This window comes from Chiloscyllium punctatum, chromosome 39 (genome assembly GCF_047496795.1).
Source record: "Chiloscyllium punctatum isolate Juve2018m chromosome 39, sChiPun1.3, whole genome shotgun sequence".
In the NCBI taxonomy this organism is placed as follows: Eukaryota; Metazoa; Chordata; class Chondrichthyes; order Orectolobiformes; family Hemiscylliidae; genus Chiloscyllium; species Chiloscyllium punctatum.
The window spans coordinates 60,957,512-60,977,995 of record NC_092777.1 but is presented as its reverse complement, the minus strand read 5'-3'; the positions used below and the strand labels follow the sequence as shown (position 1 = coordinate 60,977,995).

General features: G+C 41.4%; 1 protein-coding gene across 8 annotated transcripts in view; it reads right to left on the bottom strand.

The window, feature by feature from the left end:
- The window catches only part of cep112 (centrosomal protein 112), a 577,437-nt gene that overhangs the window by 337,697 nt on the left and 219,256 nt on the right, over window positions 1-20,484 (bottom strand). For all 8 annotated transcript variants that reach the window (XR_011954852.1, XR_011954853.1, XM_072558882.1 and 5 more), the window contains 2 exons: window positions 14,249-14,378; window positions 1,937-2,029 (listed from right to left, as the gene is read on the bottom strand). Coding sequence is in view for 6 of the 8 variants with exons in the window: in XM_072558882.1 (XP_072414983.1) it covers window positions 1,937-2,029; window positions 14,249-14,378 (223 nt within the window). In the remaining 2 variants the exon portion in view is untranslated. The remainder of the gene's footprint in view (window positions 1-1,936; window positions 2,030-14,248; window positions 14,379-20,484) is intronic.

Sequence of the window (20,484 nt, the reverse complement as noted above, 5' to 3'; positions counted from 1 at the left end):
TTATTCCAGTTTGTACTGGGTCGGCAGGGGGAGTTATTAACCATATTTTGCTGCTGCTGTTTTATACATCTCTCAACTCTAAACAAATTTCCCCTTTGATCTGATCTTCATTCTTTGATGGCCTGGAATGCACTAACAGAACTGTATTAATTTCCTACTTATTCTTTACTTTACCTAAATTAACTTGATCCAATACAATGAAAATAATTTACATTCTGGCATTATGATAGAAGACTTTTCCCACCTTCAATTGATATTGGAAATGTCAAGGAACATCAGAGTTCCCAGTCCATCTCCAGTATATTATATCCCTCTATAAATTATTAATGCTTGTAACTCTCCAATTGCTTGGTAAGCTTTGTGAATTCACATGTATGCTAACTGCTGACTTTTGTTTTGGCATTCTTGTTCTTTAATTCTTACTTCCTTCTGATCTGCTCTTCATCAGTTTTCTGATTTTCCCAAATCTCTTGCCTCTTATGCTTTCACATTTAGACTTTTCTTCCTCTTGTCATATTAGTACATCTTATCCATGTCACTTTAGTTAAAATGTTCCTCTAATTGAACTAGTTTAAACTTAATCACCTGTTTGATCCTTACACTTCTTCATTTTTCTCAACAATTTATTCTCCTTTACAAATATTGAAGACCGTTTTGAGTGATTTACAGCAGAAAGTTAAGGACGCTAACCACCAATCGGTCGTTTTTCACATAATGCCTCTTTATCTTTTTGTGAACAGCTTGAATCTGTACATTTTGTTAATTGTGCCAGCCAGTGGAAACCATTTCAATCTTTACAGTCCATTATTGCTACTAGGTGGTGTGTTTGTTACATTACACAGAATTTCCTTATGTATACATAAAAAGTAAATATGAAAATATACAATTTGGAAAGGAAATAGAATAGTGGTGGAGAATTATTTTCAGACTGGCGAAAAGTTTATAGTTAGATTTCCAAGGTAGCCAAGGGGCTGCCACTACTTTCTAGATGCATATTAATTATCTGGAACTGGGTGTGCAAAACACATTACAACATTTTTGGATGACACAAAATATTGTGAATGGTTAAGAGATAATGATAGACTTCACAAAGACGTAGACAAGCTTGCAGAACAGTCTTGAGCATCATGTAATAATTGAAAATTCATGAAATGAAGTGTGAAACTATATTTTGGCACAGCAAGAAAAGGCAGGATAAAATAAAGGATACATTTTCTAATACAGCTGCAGGAACAAATGGGCTGTGAACGAAGTGTGAGCAAATCATTTAAGGCAGCAGGGTAGGTGAAGGTCCTGAGCCTTATAGATAGGGTTACTGAATACTAAATTATGATAAACCTTTATAAAACAATAGTTAAGATTCAACTGCCTCATTTAATTCTGGCTACTAAACTCAAGGAAGGCTGCAAAGGAATGAGAGAGGGTGGAGAAAAATGTTTGGAAAAACATTCCAAGGGTGAACTAATTCAGTCATGTGGATAGATTGGAGAAGCTGAGCTGATGTCCTTAAAGAGAAAGTTGAGAGAAGAGATCATTGAGAGAAGATGTGCTACAACTTTTCAAAATAATAAGGGATCTGGACAGATTAAATAGAGAGAAATTGTTTCCACTGATAGCATGGTTAAGAACCAGGGGACTCAGCTTTGAGATGAAAGGCGAAGAAGCCAAAAGCAAGACGACGAAAAGTATTGTTTGCTTTAATTTGGACTGCCTGAATATGTGGCAGAGCTAGGGTCAAACATGGCTGTCAAAAGAAAACTGGATGACTATCTGAAGAGGAAAGAATTGCAGGGCTACAGTGCAAAGGTAGGGGAGTGGGCCTAGATGACTTGCTTTTGCAGCAAGCTGACATGAATATGACCGGTTGAACATGAATGTGCAAACATTTGCTGATTCCGTGATTGCCTTCTCTATCCCCAGCCTTCGGAGAACCTACCCTCAGTTGTTGCTGTTTCTGATGTTCACTTTCCTGCAGTTCCTTCTTCAGTTGGAAAACATTCTGTTCCAGTTCTTCAATTATATTAGAGGCCTGGTGCAAAAGGAAGGAAAAATGGGAAAAAAAAGCTAATAACTTGGCGCACAGAATAGCTCTGCACAATTCTCAAACTCAGGACACAATAAAAGTATGCCCAAAGAAGATAATATTAAGATAATGTGGGGTGTTGCGAGGCACAATATAGTAGTGAAGGTTTTGCCAAACTAAGACAAGCAAACACATTCAACTATATAAACATACACTTAGCAGAAGCAATTTGGTCTTTCATACCTGCTCTACCTGTCAATAAATTATGGCTAATCTGGAGCCATTCCTATCCATACCCAGTAACTCTTGATTCCATCTTCCTCTACATTAAAAATATGCAATGACACTGCCTCCACTGCCTTCAGAGGCAGAGTTCCAAAGTCATACAGCTATCTAGGAGAAAATATTCCCCCTTATCTCTATCCCGAAAGAGTAACCACTAATGTTAAAACAGTGTTCCCAAGTTCTGGACTTATCCACAAGAGTGAACATCCATTCCACATCCACCTTGTCAAGACCATTCAGGATCTTATAAACATCAATAAATCTGCCCCTTGCTTTTCTGAACTCTAGTGAAAACAAGCTCAGACTGTCCAATCTTTCTTCTAAGGCATGCCTTTCTTTCCAGTTATCAATCTAGCAAACCTCCTCTGAACAGCTTCCAACTCATTTACATCCTTCCTCAAACAAGGAGGACAAAACTGTATACCAATATTTGTGTCAATGACTTGTGTTAAACATAACACTTTTACTTTCTTATTGTTCTCATAATAACAGCCGACATCCCCTTAGCCTTCCTGATTATATGGTGTATCTGCATTCTAACATATAAAGAGTCGTGCATTAGAGTATATAGATCCTTCTGCAATTCAGAATTCTGCAGTTCATTTATGTTTTTATTTTTCCTACCAGGGGAAAACTTTGCATTTTCCCACATTTTACTCCATTTCCCAATTTTTGTCCACACTCACTTTGTCAAGAGATGAGGAGGTGGTGCAGAGGACTGATGAGAAGGTGAGTATAACAGCTTAAAATACTTACCTCAGGTGTCGGGGCCTCCATTTGCCTAGAGGTGCGAGGGAAGAGCGAAGGACTATTGGAAGGTGTGTATAATGGTTTAAAATACTTACCTCGGGTGTTGGGGCCTCCATTTACCGAGGTGCGAGAGAGGAGCAAAGGACTGCTGGGAAGGTGAATATAACGGTTTAAAATACTTAACTCAGATGTCGGGGTCTCCATTTGCCAAGAGGTGCGAGGGAAGAGCGAGGGACTACTGGGAAGGTGAATATAATGGTTTAAAATACTTACCTCAGGTGTCAGGGCCTCCATTTGTCAAGAGGTGCAAGGTGGAGTGGAGGACTGCTGGGAAAGTGAGTAAAAATCAAAGTTTTTTAACAGAGCGGCGAGGAGAGAGGACAGAGAGAAACGGGGGCTGCTGGGAAGTTAAGTGGGTGAGATCTAAACCCGAGACCCTACACAGTAGGGCCTCCCTCCCACCCATCTCCTCTAACCTTACTAAGATTCTGTAAACTTGGTAAGTTTTCAGGTTTCCTCATTCTTTTTTTTCTTTTCTTCTCTTCCTTTGTTTAGTCCTGTGCGGGCTTTCAGAGTAGAGGGATATGGATGTTCGGGCACTTACATGTTCCTCCTGCAGAATGTGGCAGGTGAGAGACACTTCACATGTCTCTGCCAACCACATCTGCGGGAAGTGCAGCTCGAAAACCGAGTTAGGGAACTGGAGCTGGAGCTGGATGAATTACAGATCATCTGGGAGGCTGAGGGAGAAATTGAGAGGATGTACAGAGAGGTGGTGACTCCTCTGACACAGGATAAGGACTGCTGGGTTACAGTCAGGGGGAGGAAAGGGAACCAACATATTGGGCAGGGATCCCTGTGGCCGTTCCCCTCAGCACTAAGTATACCATTTTGAATACTATTGGTGGAGACGGCCTACCGCCATAGTTGTCAGGTCTCTGACACTGAGCCTGGCACTGTGGCTCAGAAGGGAAGGGGGAGAATAGAAAAGCGCTAGTGGTAGGGGACTCGATAGACAGATTGACAGGAGATTTTGTTGCTAGGAACAGGAGTCCCGGAAGGTATGTTGCCTCCCCAGTGCCAGGGTCCATGATGTCGCTGATCGGGTTTACAAGATTCTAAAGGGGGAGGATGAGCAGCCAGAAATCATTGTATATATTGGCACCAATGATATAGCCAGGAAAGGGACTGAGGATCTGAAAAGTGACTACAGAGAGCTAGGTTGGAAGCTGAAGAGCAGGACGTGTAGAGTAGTGATCTCGGGTTTGCTACCAGTACCATGAGGTGAGGAACAGTCAGTGAATGCAGCTTAACACATGGCTGCCGAGGCTGGTGCAGGAGAGAGGCTTCAGATACCTAGACCATTGGAATGCCTCCTGGGGAAGGTGGGACCTGTACATGAAGGACAGGTTGCACCTGAACTGGAGGGGCACAGATGTCCTGGGTGGGAGATTTGCTTGTGTGGTTCTGGAGGGTAAAACTAGTTTGGCAGGGGGGTGGGAATCAGAGCTACATATCTGAGAGGGGGTAGTTGAAGATGGGGAGTGACAAGATGTAGTGAATCTATCGGGAAGGTTTCTCGCGTGATGAAACAAAGGGATCGGTTAAATTGTGTCTGCTTTCACGCAAGGAGTGTCAGAAATAAGAGTGACGAACTTAGAGCATGGATCAGTACTTGGGGCTAAAATGTTGTGCCATAATGGAGATGTGGGTTTCATAGGGGCAGGAATGGTTGCTAGATGTTCCATGATTTAGAACGTTTAAAAAGAACAGGGAGGATGGAAAAAGAAGTGCATCACAGCTACAGAAACAAAAGTTGTTGAGGAAGGCTTGTCCAATGAGTCAGTATGGGTGGAAGTTAGGAACTGCAAGGGAGCAGTCACCTCACTGGGGGTCTTCTACAGACCCCCTAAAAGCAGTAGAGAGATTGAAGAACTCATAGGCTGGCAGATTTTAGAAAAATGCAGATGTAGCAGGGTTGTTGTTATGGGTGACTTCAACTTTCCCAATATTGACTGGAACCTCCTTAGTGCAGATGGTTTGGATGGAGCCGATTTTTCAGGTGTGTTCAGGAGGGTTTCCTTACTCAGTATGTAGACAGGCTGATGAGGGGAGAAGTCATTTTGGATTTAGTGCTCGGCAATGAGCCAGGACAGGTGTCAGATCTCATGGTGGGAGAACACTTTGGTGACAGTGATCACAACTGCCTCACATTTACCACAGCCTTGGAGAGGGAAAAGAGCAGTTACCGAGGCAAGATATTTAATTGGGGAAAAGGAAATTATGACGCTATCAGACAAGTGTTGGGAAGTACAGACTGGGAGCAAGTGTTCCACAGAAAGGGCACAACAGACGTGTGGAGACTGTTTAAGGAGCATTTGTTGCAAATGATGCATAAATTTGTTCCTCTGAGACAGGCAAGAAGGGGTAAGAATAAGAAGTCTTGAATGACGAGAACAGAGGAGCTTCTTGTCAAAAGGAAGAAGGCAGCTTACATAAGGAAGAAGCAAGGATCTAGCACAGCTTTAGAGGATTACAGGCTTGCTAGAAAGGACCTGAGAAATGGACTAAGGAAAGCCAGGAGGGGGCACAAAAAAGGCTTGGCAAGAAGGATTAGGGAGAACCCAAGGGCATTTTACTCAAATCTGAGGAATAAGAGAATGATCAGGGAGAAGGTAGGACCGGTCAGGGATAGCGTAGGGAACTAGTGCGTGGAGTCTGAGCAGATAGGGGAAGTCCTAAATGAGTTTTTTACTTTGGTTTTCACTCAGGAAAGGGACCTTTGAGGAAATGGGATACAGGTTTGAACAGATCAAGATTGATGAAGTTGATGTGCTGGAAATTTTGGCAAACATTAAGATTGCTAAGTCCCTGGGGCCAGACCAGATTTATCTAGGCTGCTCCAGGAAGCAAGAAAGGAAGTTGCTAAGCCGCTGGCAAAGATCTTTGCTTCCTCACTCTCCATGGGACTCGCACCGGAGGATTGGAAGGCGGCAAATGTTGTTCCTCTTTTCAACAAGGGGAATAGCGAAATCCCTGGCAATTACAGACTAGTCAGTCTTACATCTGTGGTCAGCAAGGTTTTGGAAAGAATTCTGAGGGATAGGACTTATGACTATTTTGAAAAGTATAGCATGATTAAAGGCAGTCAGCATGGCTTTGTGATGGGAAGGTCATGCCTCACAAATCTTATTGAGTCTTTGAGGTGACGACGAGACAGGTTGAACAAAGGTTGAGTAGTGGATGTGGTGTATGTGGACCTCAGCAAGGCATTTGATAAGGTTCCCATGGTAGGCTCATTCATAAAGTCAGGAGGTATGGGATACAGGAAGATTTGGCTATCTGGATTCAGAATTGGTTGGCTGACAGAAAGCAGAGAGTGGTTGTAGATGGAAAGTATTCTGCCTGGAGGTCAGTGTTGAGTGGGATCCCGCAGGCCTCTGCTCTTTATAGTTTTTATAAATGATTTGTGTGAGAAGGTTGAGGGGTGGGTTAGAAAATTTGCAGATGACACAAAGGTTGGAGGTGATGTTGATAGTATCAAGGGCTATTGCAGGCTGCAGCGCAACATAGACAATAGACAATAGACAATAGATGCAGGAGTAGGCCATTCTGCCCTTCGAGCCTGCACCGCCATTCAATATGATCATGGCTGATCATTCCTAATCAGTATCCTGTTCCAGCCTTATCTCCATACCCCTTGACTCCACTATCTTTAAGAGCTCTATCCAATTCTTTCTTAAAAGAATCCAGAGACTGGGCCTCCACTGCCCTCTGGGGCAGAGCATTCCACACAGCCACCACTCTCTGGGTGAAGTAGTTTCTCCTCATCTCTGTCCTAAATGGTCTACCCCGTATTTTTAAGTTGTGTCTTCTGGTTCGGCACTCCCCCATCAACGGAAATATGTTCCCTCCTGCCAGAGTGTCCAGTCCTTTCATAATCCTATACGTTTCAATCAGATCCCCTCTCAGTCTTCTAAACTCAAGGGTATACAAGCCCAGTCGCTTCAGTCTTTCCGTGTAAGGCAATCCTGCCATTCCAGGAATTGACCTCGTGAACCTACGCTGCACTCCCTCAATAGCCAGAATGTCTTTCCTCAAATTTGGAGACCAGAACTGTACACAGCACTCCAGGTGTGGTCTCACCAGGGCCCTGTACAGCTGCAGAAGCACCTCTTTGCTTCTATACTCAATTCCTCTTGTTATGAAGGCCAGCATGCTATTAGCCTTCTTCACGACCTGCTGTACTTGCATGCTTGCCTTCATTGACTGGTGGACAAGAACACCCAGATCTCTCTGAACAGCCCCTTTACCTAATTTGATACCATTGAGGTAGTAATCTGCCTTCCTGTTCTTGCCACCAAAGTGGATAACCAGACATTTATCCACATTAAACTGCATCTGCCATGCATCTGCCCACTCACCTAACTTGTCCAGGTCACCCTGTAATCCCCTAACATCCTCATCACATTTCACCCTACCTCCTAGCTTTGTGTCATCAGCAAATTTGCTAATGTTATTGCTGATACCATCTTCTATATCATTTACATATATTGTAAAAAGCTGCGGTCCCAGCACGGATCCCTGCGGTACCCAACTGGTAACTGCCTGCCATTTCGAAATGGAGCCGTTAATCACTACCCTTTGTTTCCTATTAGCCAACCAATTCTCTATCCAATCTAGTACTTTGCACCCAATCCCGTGCGCCCTAATTTTACTCACTAACCTCTTGTGTGGGACTTTATCAAAAGCTTTCTGAAAGTCCAGGTACACTACATCCACTGGATCTCCCTCGTCCATCTTCCGAGTTACATCCTCAAAAAATTCAAGAAGATTAGTCAAGCATGATTTCCCCTTCATAAATCCATGCTGACTCTGTCCTATCCTGTTACTATTATCCAGATGTGCCGTAATTTCATCCTTTATAATAGACTCCAGCATCTTTCCCACCACTGAGGTCAGACTAACTGGTCTATAATTTCCTGCTTTCTCCCGCCCACCCTTCTTAAAAAGTGGCACAACAGTAGCCGCCCTCCAATCCTCAGGAACCGACCCCGATTCTATTGAACTCTGGAAAATAATCACCAGCGCATCCACGATTTCCCGAGCCACCTCCTTCAGTACCCTGGGATGCAGGCCATCAGGTCCCGGAGACTTATCAACCTTCAGACCTAACAGTCTCTCCAACACCAAATCCTGGCAAATAGAAATTCCCTTAAGTTCAGGTCCTTCAGCCACTGTTACCTCAGGGAGATTGCTTGTGTCTTCCCCAGTGAACACAGATCTGAAGTACCCATTTAATTCCTCTGCCATTTCTTCGTTCCCAGTAATATATTCCCCTGCTTCTGTCTTCAAGGGCCCAATTTTTGTCCTAACCATTTTTTTGCCTTGGACATACCTAAAAAAGCTTTTACTATCCTCCTTTATATTCTTGGCCAGTTTACCTTCGTACCTCATTTTTTCTCTGCATATTTCCTTCTTACTAATCCTCTGTTGTTCTTTAAAAGCTTCCCAGTCCTCCGTTTTCCCGCTTATCTTCGCTAAGTTATACTTTTTCTCTTTTAACCTTATATGTTTCTTTACTTCCCTTGTCAGCCACGGCCGCCCATGTCTCCTCCTGGGATCTTTCTTCCTTTTAGGAATGAACTGATCCTGCATCTTCTGCATTATACACAGAAATATCCGCCATTGTTCCTCCACGGTCTTCCCTGTTAAGGTATTGAACCATTGAACTTTGGCCAGTTGCTCCCTCATAGCTCCATATTTCCCTTTATTCAACTGAAATATTGTCACTTCAGATTGTACCCACTCCCTCTCAAATTGCAGATTGAAGCTTATTGTATTATGGTCACTACTTCCCAATGGCTCCTTCACTTCGAGGTCACTAACCAATTCTGGTTCGTTACACAATACCAGATCCAGAATCGCCTTATCCCTGGTCGGCTCCAGCACCAGCTGCTCTAAAAATCCATCTCTGAGGCACTCCACAAAGTCTCTTTCTTGAGGCCCGATACCATCCTGATTCTCCCAGTCTACCTGCATGTTAAAATCCCCCATAACAACTGTAGTAACATCTTTGCGACAAGCCAATTTCAGCTCCTGATTCAACTTACCTCCAACATCCAGACTACTGTTTGGGGGCCTGTAGATGACTCCCATGAGGGTCTTTTTACCCTTAGTGTTTCGAAGCTCTATCCACACTGACTCTACATCCCCTGACTCTAGGTCCGCCCGCGCAAGGGACTGAATATCCTCCCTTACCAACAAGGCCACCCCACCCCCTCTGCCCGTCAGTCTATCCTTACGATAACACGTGTAGCCTTGAATATTCATTTCCCAGGCCCTGTCCCCATGAAGCCACGTCTCAGTTATCCCCACAATATCGTATCTGCCAATTTCCAAAAGAGCCTCAAGCTCATCCACCTTGTGTCTAATGCTTCGTGCATTCATATATAGAATTTTTAATTTGTTACTGCTCTCACCCTTCCCCTCAACCCTTATTTCACTCAACTTTACAGCATGATGCCTTTTCCAGTTTTCTGCCTCCTTGATACAGGGATAAGGCGATTCTGGATCTGGTATTGTGTAACGAACCAGAATTGGTCAGTGACCTCGAAGTGAAGGAGCCATTGGGAAGTAGTGACCATAATACAATAAGCTTCAATCTGCAATTTGAGAGGGAGTGGGTACAATCTGAAGTGACAATATTTCAGTTGAATAAAGGGAAATATGGAGCTATGAGGGAGCAACTGGCCAAAGTTCAATGGTTTAATACCTTAACAGGGAAGACCGTGGAGGAACAATGGCAGATATTTCTGTGTATAATGCAGAAGATGCAGGATCAGTTCATTCCTAAAAGGAAGAAAGATCCCAGGAGGAGACATGGGCGGCCGTGGCTGACAAGGGAAGTAAAGAAACATATAAGGTTAAAAGAGAAAAAGTATAACTTAGCGAAGATAAGCGGGAAAACGGAGGACTGGGAAGCTTTTAAAGAACAACAGAGGATTAGTAAGAAGGAAATACGCAGAGAAAAAATGAGGTACGAAGGTAAACTGGCCAAGAATATAAAGGAGGATAGTAAAAGCTTTTTTAGGTATGTCCAAGGCAAAAAAATGGTTAGGACAAAAATTGGGCCCTTGAAGACAGAAGCAGGGGAATATATTACTGGGAACGAAGAAATGGCGGAGGAATTAAATGGGTACTTCAGATCTGTGTTCACTGGGGAAGACACAAGCAATCTCCCTGAGGTAACAGTGGCTGAAGGACCTGAACTTAAGGGAATTTCTATTTGCCAGGATTTGGTGTTGGAGAGACTGTTAGGTCTGAAGGTTGATAAGTCTCCGGGACCTGATGGCCTGCATCCCAGGGTACTGAAGGAGGTGGCTCGGGAAATCGTGGATGCGCTGGTGATTATTTTCCAGAGTTCAATAGAATCGGGGTTGGTTCCTGAGGATTGGAGGGCGGCTAATGTTGTGCCACTTTTTAAGAAGGGTGGGCGGGAGAAAGCAGGAAATTATAGACCAGTTAGTCTGACCTCAGTGGTGGGAAAGATGCTGGAGTCTATTATAAAGGATGAAATTACGGCACATCTGGATAATAGTAACAGGATAGGACAGAGTCAGCATGGATTTATGAAGGGGAAATCATGCTTGACTAATCTTCTTGAATATTTTGAGGATGTAACTCGGAAGATGGACGAGGGAGATCCAGTGGATGTAGTGTACCTGGACTTTCAGAAAGCTTTTGATAAAGTCCCACACAAGAGGTTAGTGAGTAAAATTAGGGCGCACGGGATTGGGGGCAAAGTACTAGATTGGATAGAGAATTGGTTGGCTAACAGGAAACAAAGGGTAGTGATTAACGGCTCCATTTCGAAATGGCAGGCAGTGACCAGTGGGGTACCGCAGGGATCCGTGCTGGGACCGCAGCTTTTTACAATATATGTAAATGATATAGAAGATGGTATCAGCAATAACATTAGCAAATTTGCTGATGACACAAAGCTAGGTGGTAGGGTGAAATGTGATGAGGATGTTAGGGGATTACAGGGTGACCTGGACAAGTTAGGTGAGTGGGCAGATGCATGGCAGATGCAGTTTAATGTGGATAAATGTCTGGTTATCCACTTTGGTGGCAAGAACAGGAAGGCAGATTACTACCTCAATGGTATCAAATTAGGTAAAGGGGCTGTTCAGAGAGATCTGGGTGTTCTTGTCCACCAGTCAATGAAGGCAAGCATGCAGGTACAGCAGGTCGTGAAGAAGGCTAATAGCATGCTGGCCTTCATAACAAGAGGGATTGAGTATAGAAGCAAAGAGGTGCTTCTGCAGCTGTACAGGGCCCTGGTGAGACCACACCTGGAGTACTGTGTACAGTTCTGGTCTCCAAATTTGAGGAAAGACATTCTGGCTATTGAGGGAGTGCAGCGTAGGTTCACGAGGTCAATTCCTGGAATGGCAGGATTGCCTTACACGGAAAGACTGAAGCGACTGGGCTTGTATACCCTTGAGTTTAGAAGACTGAGAGGGGATCTGATTGAAACGTATAGGCTTATGAAAGGACTGGACACTCTGGCAGGAGGGAACATATTTCCGTTGATGGGGGAGTGCCGAACCAGAGGACACAACTTAAAAATACGGGGTAGACCATTTAGGACAGAGATGAGGAGAAACTACTTCACACAGAGAGTGGTGGCTGTGTGGAATGCTCTGCCCCAGAGGGCAGTGGAGGCCCAGTCTCTGGATTCTTTTAAGAAAGAATTGGATAGAGCTCTTAAAGATAGTGGAGTCAAGGGGTATGGAGATAAGGCTGGAACAGGATACTAATTAGGAATGATCAGCCATGATCATATTGAATGGCGGTGCAGGCTCGAAGGGCAGAATGGCCTACTCCTGCATCTATTGTCTATTGTCTATTGATACAGTTGTCTTTCTTGACTTCTCTTGTTCTAACTACCCCTTCAATTTCCTTTTTAAGCATCCAGCTTGTCCCCTCCCCCCCCGCTACTTAGTTTAAATGTAGCGGTGTTGCAGCAGAAAAATGCAGCAAAAACATAGACAGGATGCAGAGTTAGGCTGAGAAATGGCAGATGGAGTTCAACCTGGATGAATGCGAAGCGATGTATTTTGGAAGGTCGAACCTGAATGCTGAATATAGGATTAAAGACAGGATTCTTGTCAGTGTGGAGGAACAGAGGGATCTTGGTGTTCAAGTACGTAGATCCCTCAAAGTTGCCACCCAAGTGGATAGGGTTGTTAAGAAAGCATATGGTGTTTTGGCTTTCATTAACAGGGTGATCGAGTTTAAGAGCTGCGAGGTATTGCTACAGCTCTACAAATCCCTGCTGAGACCACACTTGGAATATTGTGTCCAGTTCTGGTTGACTTACGATAGGCAAGATACGGAGGCTTTGGAGAGTGTGCAAAGAAGGTTTACCAGGATGCTGCCTGGACTGGAGGATTTGTCTTACTAAGAGAGATTGACTAAGCTGGGACTTTTCCCTCTGGAGAGAAGGAGAAAGAGAGGTGACCTGATCGAGGTATACAAGGTAATGAGAGGCATGGATAGAGTCAATAGCCAGAGACCTTTCTCCAAGACAGGATTGACTGGCATAAGGGGTCATAGTTTTAAGACATTAGGAGAAAGGTATAGAGGAAGGTTCTTTACGCAGAAAGTTGTGAATGCATGGAACCCGTTGCCAGTGGTGGTGGTGGAAGCAGAGTCATTAGGGACATTTAAGCAACTGCTGGACATGCACATGGACATCAGTGAATTGAGGGGTGCATAGGTTATTTTATTTTACATTAGGATTAATCCTTGACACAACATGATGGGCCAAAGAGCCTGTTCTGTGCTGTACTTTTCTATGTTCTAACCTATCCATATTACCCTTGTTGTGAACATTACATTCTGGATTAGTGGTGCTGGAAGAGCACAGCAGTTCAGGCAGCATCCAAGGAGCTTCGAAATCGACGTTTTGGGCAAAAGCCCTTCATCCTGATGAAGGGCTTTTGCCCAAAACGTCGATTTTGAAGCTCCTTGGATGCTGCCTGAACAGCTGTGCTCTTCCAGCACCACTAATCCAGAATCTGGTTTCCAGCATCTGCAGTCAATTGTTTTTACCTTGTGAACATTACATGACAAACCTTTCTATCTATCTTTGGATCACAAGAACAGGAATGTGACACTCGACCCATTGAGCCTGCTCCTCCATAGAATGATGGTTGATCAAACAATTCTATGCCTTATACCCACTATCCCCATAACCCTGTGTACAATTGATAATCAGAAATCTATCAATCTCTACCTTGAACATATAATAATATCGAGTTCCACAAAATTCCGGAGTAGAGATTTTCAAAGATTCACCATCTCTGACTAAATCCTCATCTCAGTCCTAAGTATATTCCCTTAATTTTAAATTCTGCACCTCAATCAGAGGAAACCACTTACCTATACCTACCCTGTCCCTTTAAGTATTTTGTAGATTTTAATGAGATCATTGCTCATTCTTTGAAACTCTAGTTAACACAGGCTCATTTGCCCAATGTCATCTTGTATGACAGTCTTGGTGTCTGGTGAACAATCATCTCCAAATGTAGTCATCATGCCTTCTCTCCCCTCATCTAAGTCATTGATATAAATTATAAAAAGTTGAGGAACACAGCATACACTCCCATGAGACACTATTTGTTATATGATGCCAGTCTGTATGTGATTTCTGCCAGCCCAACAAATCTTTATCCATGTTTTTATGTTAATCGTGATACCACGAGCTCCTACTTTACGCGATAATCTTTTAAGTGGAATCTTGGCAAATGCTTTCAGAAAATCAAAGTACGGTGTATCAGCAGGTTACTCTTTACCCACAGTGCAAGCTACTCTTTCCAATATATTTGATAAACATAGTTTCCTTCAAACCATGGTGACTTCCCCCAGTTACCTTAACTTTTTCCAAGCACCCAAATATAACCTCCCTAATCATCCATTCCAACTAATTCCAAGACAGACGTCCAGCTAACCGGCTCATAGTTTCCTCTTTTGTGCCGCCCCCTACCTTCTTATGGTGGTTATATTTGTAACTTTCAATACATTCAATACATATCAAAGACTGATAAACTGTGAATTTAAATGAATGAATGCTTTTTTTTACACAAGTGCTTGGCAAGGGAGATGATAGTATCTGTATACCTTGGCTGCTGAGTGTGCATGCTCTTGCTTTAAGTAGTTGAGTTCACAGTCATGTTTATTTTGCATTTGTCTGACAGTTTTCTCATGGTCCTCCAACGTCTGCTGCTTTTCCTTTTGAAGGGAACTCTTTCTGAGGGAGCAAGAATACAAATAACTACTAATGACATATTACAAAGTTTCTCTTTATCTTCAGCGTAATTTCTTGACACAAGCTTATCTTTAAGCAATGCCAGGTTCTGGCAGATTTTTCTACAGATCATTGTTAATGTCTAAAATGATGCTGCTTGATTGATATTAGGTTATATAGAGGAGTAAAACTTTTATCACTAAACAAGAAGCTAAACACTTTCAGAGAGTTCTGTAAACCCAATTGCTGTTGTATGGTTGACCACTTTTACTGAAATGTTGTAAAAGACAATGCTTTAGAACATAGAACATTACAGCGCAGTGCAGGCCCTTTGGCCCTCAATGTTGTGCCGACCTGTTGAACCAATCTGAAGCCCATCTATCCTAGACTATTCTATTTTCATCCATATGTTTATCCAATGACCATTTAAATGTCCTTAAAGTTGGCAAGTCTACTACTGTTTCAGGCAGTGCATTCCACGCCCCTACTACGCTAAGTAAAGAAACTACCCCAGACATCTGTCATGTATCTATCACCCCTTAATTTAAAGCTATGTCCCCTTGTGCAAGCCATCACGCTCGAGGGAAATGTTATATACAGCAAAGAAGATAGCTTTAAGAAGGCTGCTTCACAGCTTAAGGATCAAATGTTATAATAAAGTATGACACAGCAAGTTGGAAGAGTGTGAATTCAAGTATGGTCTTGAGCACAATTTCCTAGGCTGATACTCTAGTGCAGTACTCAGGGAGCTTTGCATTTTCACAAGACATCTTCTTCCAGATGAAATATTAAATTGAGTCCTGATTAGTGTCCAGAGATATATACAAATGATCACATAACACTATTTTGAACAAAAGCAGGGCAACTATCCTGGCCAAAATTTATCCCTTTAACACCATCACAAAATCAAATTATCTGGCACATTATCTTATGGCTATTTGCAGTGTTCAAATTCACCATGTTCCAACAGTGACTATACCTCAAAAGTACATCATCAATTGTAAAGTTGTTTGGAGTGCCTCAAAGTCATAAAAGGCCATATGAATGTCATCTGAATAATCTAGGAACAGAATACTTTAAGTCTGTAAATTATTTCCTATCTAACACACTTACAAAGAGTGAGGCTTATGAAAATGCACAAGATTTGCAACTTAAACACTATTTATTTAACAGATTATTGATTGGTTACTGAATAACATGTACAAGTTAGGTACTTAATAATGGACCAGAAATTCTGTAGTAAATTTGAATAGTGCCTGACAGTCATATAGATAGAAACTTATTGCGCAACTATATTATTTTTGTTATGTGTAGGATTTTAATTTTCTCATAAAATTCAATACACGTTTTAAATATTACATATTTAAACTCAATTTATTTTTTAAAAATTACAAATGTAAATAGAACTCAACTGTTAAAAGACTGAAAATAAGATTTTTTAAAACCATACCCCCCCCCCCAAATATGTCTTTGCATATACTGTATATGTGATGTACATACACTGTATTGACAATGAAGTGTGTGTGGTAGTCAAAAGACTAGATTAGCAGCTGAAAAAAAAAACAATTATATTACCACTAGGTGATTAAATTTTGGTACCAATAATACAAAATGGAGGATTTGAAATTGCAATGTATTCACGTAAACTATATATAGCTGCTTATGATATACAGGCAATAGTTGAAGGGAAGGAAAACACAGAGTAACCAGGTGATATGAACTTTATGGAAATTGATTTATAGCCAAATGCTTAATTATTTTTATTTTCATTAAATTGCTCTAAGGTACATTTCTTCACAATAACCTGTTCCTTTCCCTTAACAGGCAGAATGAGAAGTAGGATGAGAGGTTTAAGGAGAAAAAAAAATTCAAAACTGCACATAATACTGTTTTGTTGTGCATTTTGCAATCATTTTTAAACATTTGATTGAACACATTTGAAGCACACATTATTACTGGCCTCAAGCAAAAAAAATTAAAAAGACTGGTTTTAGACGAAATCAGAATCATAAATGATCAAAGGATGAATGTGCAAATCCATATCAAACCACATTATTTCTGTTTGAGGACCGCAAATGCACTTCTGCACTAGAGTGAAAAATGCAGCCATATTTCAAACAGCTGGTATTTAAAGGATAAATTCAAATTGTGTTTATGTTATTAACCTCATTGAGCAGTAATTTAATTGTCCAGTTTCTATCTTCTGGAATTATTTAGTCAAACTGAGATTTAAGATGATTGAAGAACTAACTTCAAAGAAACAGAATTTCTTTAAACTTATTCATAGGTAGAAGCTCAAACTTAGCAAAATACAACTTAGCTTCTAATTTAATATTTGAGAGATAAGGTGCCAGAAAAAAATAAACAGGTTGGATGTAAAAAAAGTACCTGGTGACAATTCAAGTACAAGAGGGAATAGAATAAAGTGTTTATTATTATTGCTGTTAAGATGGTTGAGAAAAAGTCAAAGCTATAACACAAACAATTTATTTTTTGTGTTGTGCATTTAACTTGATAAAACATTTCAAGGCACCTCACCTGTATTTAATCAAACATGATGTGACACCAAGCCACATAAGGAGATACTAGGATTGATTATAAAGAGGTAAGATTTCAAGAATATTTTAAAAGGCAGAATGAGAAGTAGGACGAGAGGTTTAAGGAGAAAAAACCAAAACTCAGGGTCTTAAGCAGTTGAGAATTTAGCTATCAATTGTCAGCGAGTAAAATGGGGAAAGATGGGAGACTGGCCAGGTTTGTGTTGCAACAATCAAGTCTCAAAGTAACAAAGACATGGAATCGAGTTTCATCAGATGAGCTGTGGAAGTGATGGAATCAAGTGGTGTTACAGAAGTAGAAATAGGTAAACATAGTGATAGCATGGACATATGGTCAGAAACTGATCTCTGGACTGAATGTGACATTAGGATGAGGAAGGATCTGGTTTAGCTTCAGGTAGTTCCATTGGAGATGGATGGAACCCTAAGGAATTGATTTTGTAACTTGTTTTATCAAGTTATTGAAGACAATAACTGGGAAGACAATTTCCCAGATGGAAAGTTAGTTGGAGGAAATTTCTGCCCATGCAGTATAGCATGTCAAGCAGCACTAAAGAGACAATACCCAGATACTGTAATAAGTAGGATGAGAACGGTGGTGTCTCACCAAACTACAAATTGAGGTGTCAACTATTCACTGTATTCACTAACAGCTGAGTCAACAGGTAAGAAGTCACACATTTGTAATGGCTGATTTCACAAAAATAGATGGCAATTTAAGTAGTATAGATGGAAGAACAAGATTACTAAAATATACTGTTAGATTACATGAATGGAAAAAGCTGTGGCATACAAATTTCAATGTAGTCATCCACTTCATGTAAATAGTGAAAACTACAAACAGTGGAAAAAAGTGGATGGTTCACATATTAAACTATCAACAGGCACAGAAAATAACCAAAAAGGCTAACGGAATACTAAACTTTGAATAAAGAAGTAGAATACAGGCTGATCAGAAGTTATGATTATGAAAGACATATCCCACCCAGTAGTGCTGCTTTTTTTGTGAACAGCACTTCAATGTTGGATATGTTGGCTTCGGAGAGAATTCTGTTGTTGGACTGCCTTTTTGCTGAAGGATTTGAAGAATCTTGGAAAGCATCCACTGGTACTTCTCGAGTACTTTGAGATGCCTGCTTGAGGTTGTCCAAATCTCTCACCTTGTTCAAACCCTAACCCTATGCAGATTACTACTGCCCAGTAAACTATAACATTAGTCTTGCATTTGAGATCCTGTTACTCAAATATTCTTTCCTTAGTTTGCCAAAGGCTGAACTAACATCCCAGACGTAAATTTTGTCATCTACAAGGTTTGCAAGGTATAGAAAATGGCTCACATCTTTCAGGATCTTGCTGTTAACCTTAATTGATGGTAGGAGATTTAGAAACAGAAATAGGCCATTCACACCATCGAGCTGCTCAGGTAATAAATTAGATAATTTAGTTCAATGCCATTTTCCCACACTATCTCCATAGCTCATGGTGCAATCAGTCTCCAGAAATCTGTTGCTTATAGACTTGAACATGTTCATTGAGTTTCCACAATGCTCGAGGTAGAGAATTCCAAATCCACCCTTTGAGTAAAGGGATTCCGCTTCATATCAGTCTTAGATGGTCTACCCCTCATTCTGAAAATGATGAGCTACAGCGAGGACATTGAGGTCCTGGGCCTCCTTCACCGCCGCTCTCTCAGCACCCGACGCCTGGAGGGAGAACGCCTCATCTTCCGCCTCGGAACACTTCAACCCGAGGGCATCAATGTGGACTTCAGCAGTTTCCTCATTTCCCCTTCCCCCACCTCACCCCAGTTCCAAAATTCCAGCTCAGCATTGTCCCCATGACTTGTCCTACCTGCCTATCTTCTTTTCCACCTATCCACTCCACCCTCCTCTCTGACCTATCACCTTCATCCCACCCCCATCCACTCATTGTACTCTTAGCTACCTCCCCCCACCCTCCTCCCTGACCTATCACCTTCATCCCCACCCCCACTCACCTATTGTACTCTATGCTACTTTCTCCCCACCCTCATCCTCCTCTCATTTATCTCTCCACCTTTCAGGCACTCTGCCTGTATTTCTGGTGAAGGGCTTTTGCCCAAAACATCGATTTTACTGCTCCTCGGATGCTGCCTGAACTGCTGTGCCTTTCCAGCACCAATGATCCAGAATCTGGTTTCCAGCATCTGCAGTCATTGTTTTTATCTAGTTATGGAAAATCTCCTGTTCATATGCAATTTACCAAATGCTATATAAATTTTCTAAGTTTTAATAAAATCATGCCTCACTTTGTGAAAAAAATTCAGAATATTGGCCAAGTTTCCTCAATATCGTCTCATAAAACTATTCCATCTCACCATCCCAGTGATTAATTTGGTGGACCTCCATTAATATGGTGAACCTCCAAAAATGCACACAATACTCTAGCTGCTGCCTGACCAAAGCTGTTTAAAATTGCAGAGCATGACATCTTTACCGCTGTTCTGAAATCTCCTTGTGACTAAGCCCAAAATTGTTATAATGCTAACTTTTAGGAGCTCACATACAAGGACATTCAGATCCTTTTGGACACCAACATTTCCTAGCTCTCACCACTTAAGAAACATTATGCCTTTCAGTTACTTTTCTAAGTGGATAAATTCACACTTATTCACATTATATTCCATCTACCATACCTACTTCCAGCTTATCCACATCAGCTTGAAATCTTACTCACAATTCACATTCCCACCTAGTTTTGCCTAATTTGCAATTTTGCAAATATTTCAATTGATATCCACATACAAATTATTTGAATAAATTGTGAAAAGCTATGCCCTGGCAATGACATTTAAGCTATCCCATTAGATACAGCCTACCATTTTGAGGATGACTCTTCATTCCTACTCCTTCCCTTCTGATTATTAACCAATTCTTAATTGTATCTTATCAAAATCCTCCTAAAAATACAAATATACCATATTAGCATTCCTTTATCTATGTTACAAGTAGCATTCTCAAAAAACTCCAATAGCTTTGTCAAATACCATTTCTCTTTCACCAATCCACATTGGTAAGTCCAATTTTAGTATTATTTTCTGTCTCGTTATCACGTGCCGTATAACATATTCTAACAGTTTACTGACCTCAAACTAGTAGGTCTATAGTTCTACATTCTTCCTTTTCCTTATTTCTTAAATAGCGGGTCTCCATTTGCTATTTTCCATTCAGCAGGAACCTTTCCAGAATCAAAAACATTTTTAGTTGCCTAGCATTTCTAACAGAATTTCTGCAGCTTATTAATTGAAGGCAGTCGCAAAGTAATTATTTCATTATAGAGTCATACAGCATAGAAACAGACCCTTTGGTCCAATCAGTCCATAATCCCAAACTAAGCTAGTCCCACATGCCTGCGCTTGGCCCATATCTCTCCAAACATTTATTCATGTACTTATCATGTATTTTAAACATTGTAACTGTACCTACATCCATCACATTTTCTGGGAGTTCATTCCACACATGAACCATTCTTAGTGTGAAAAAAATTGCCCCTCATGTCTTTTTAAAATTTTT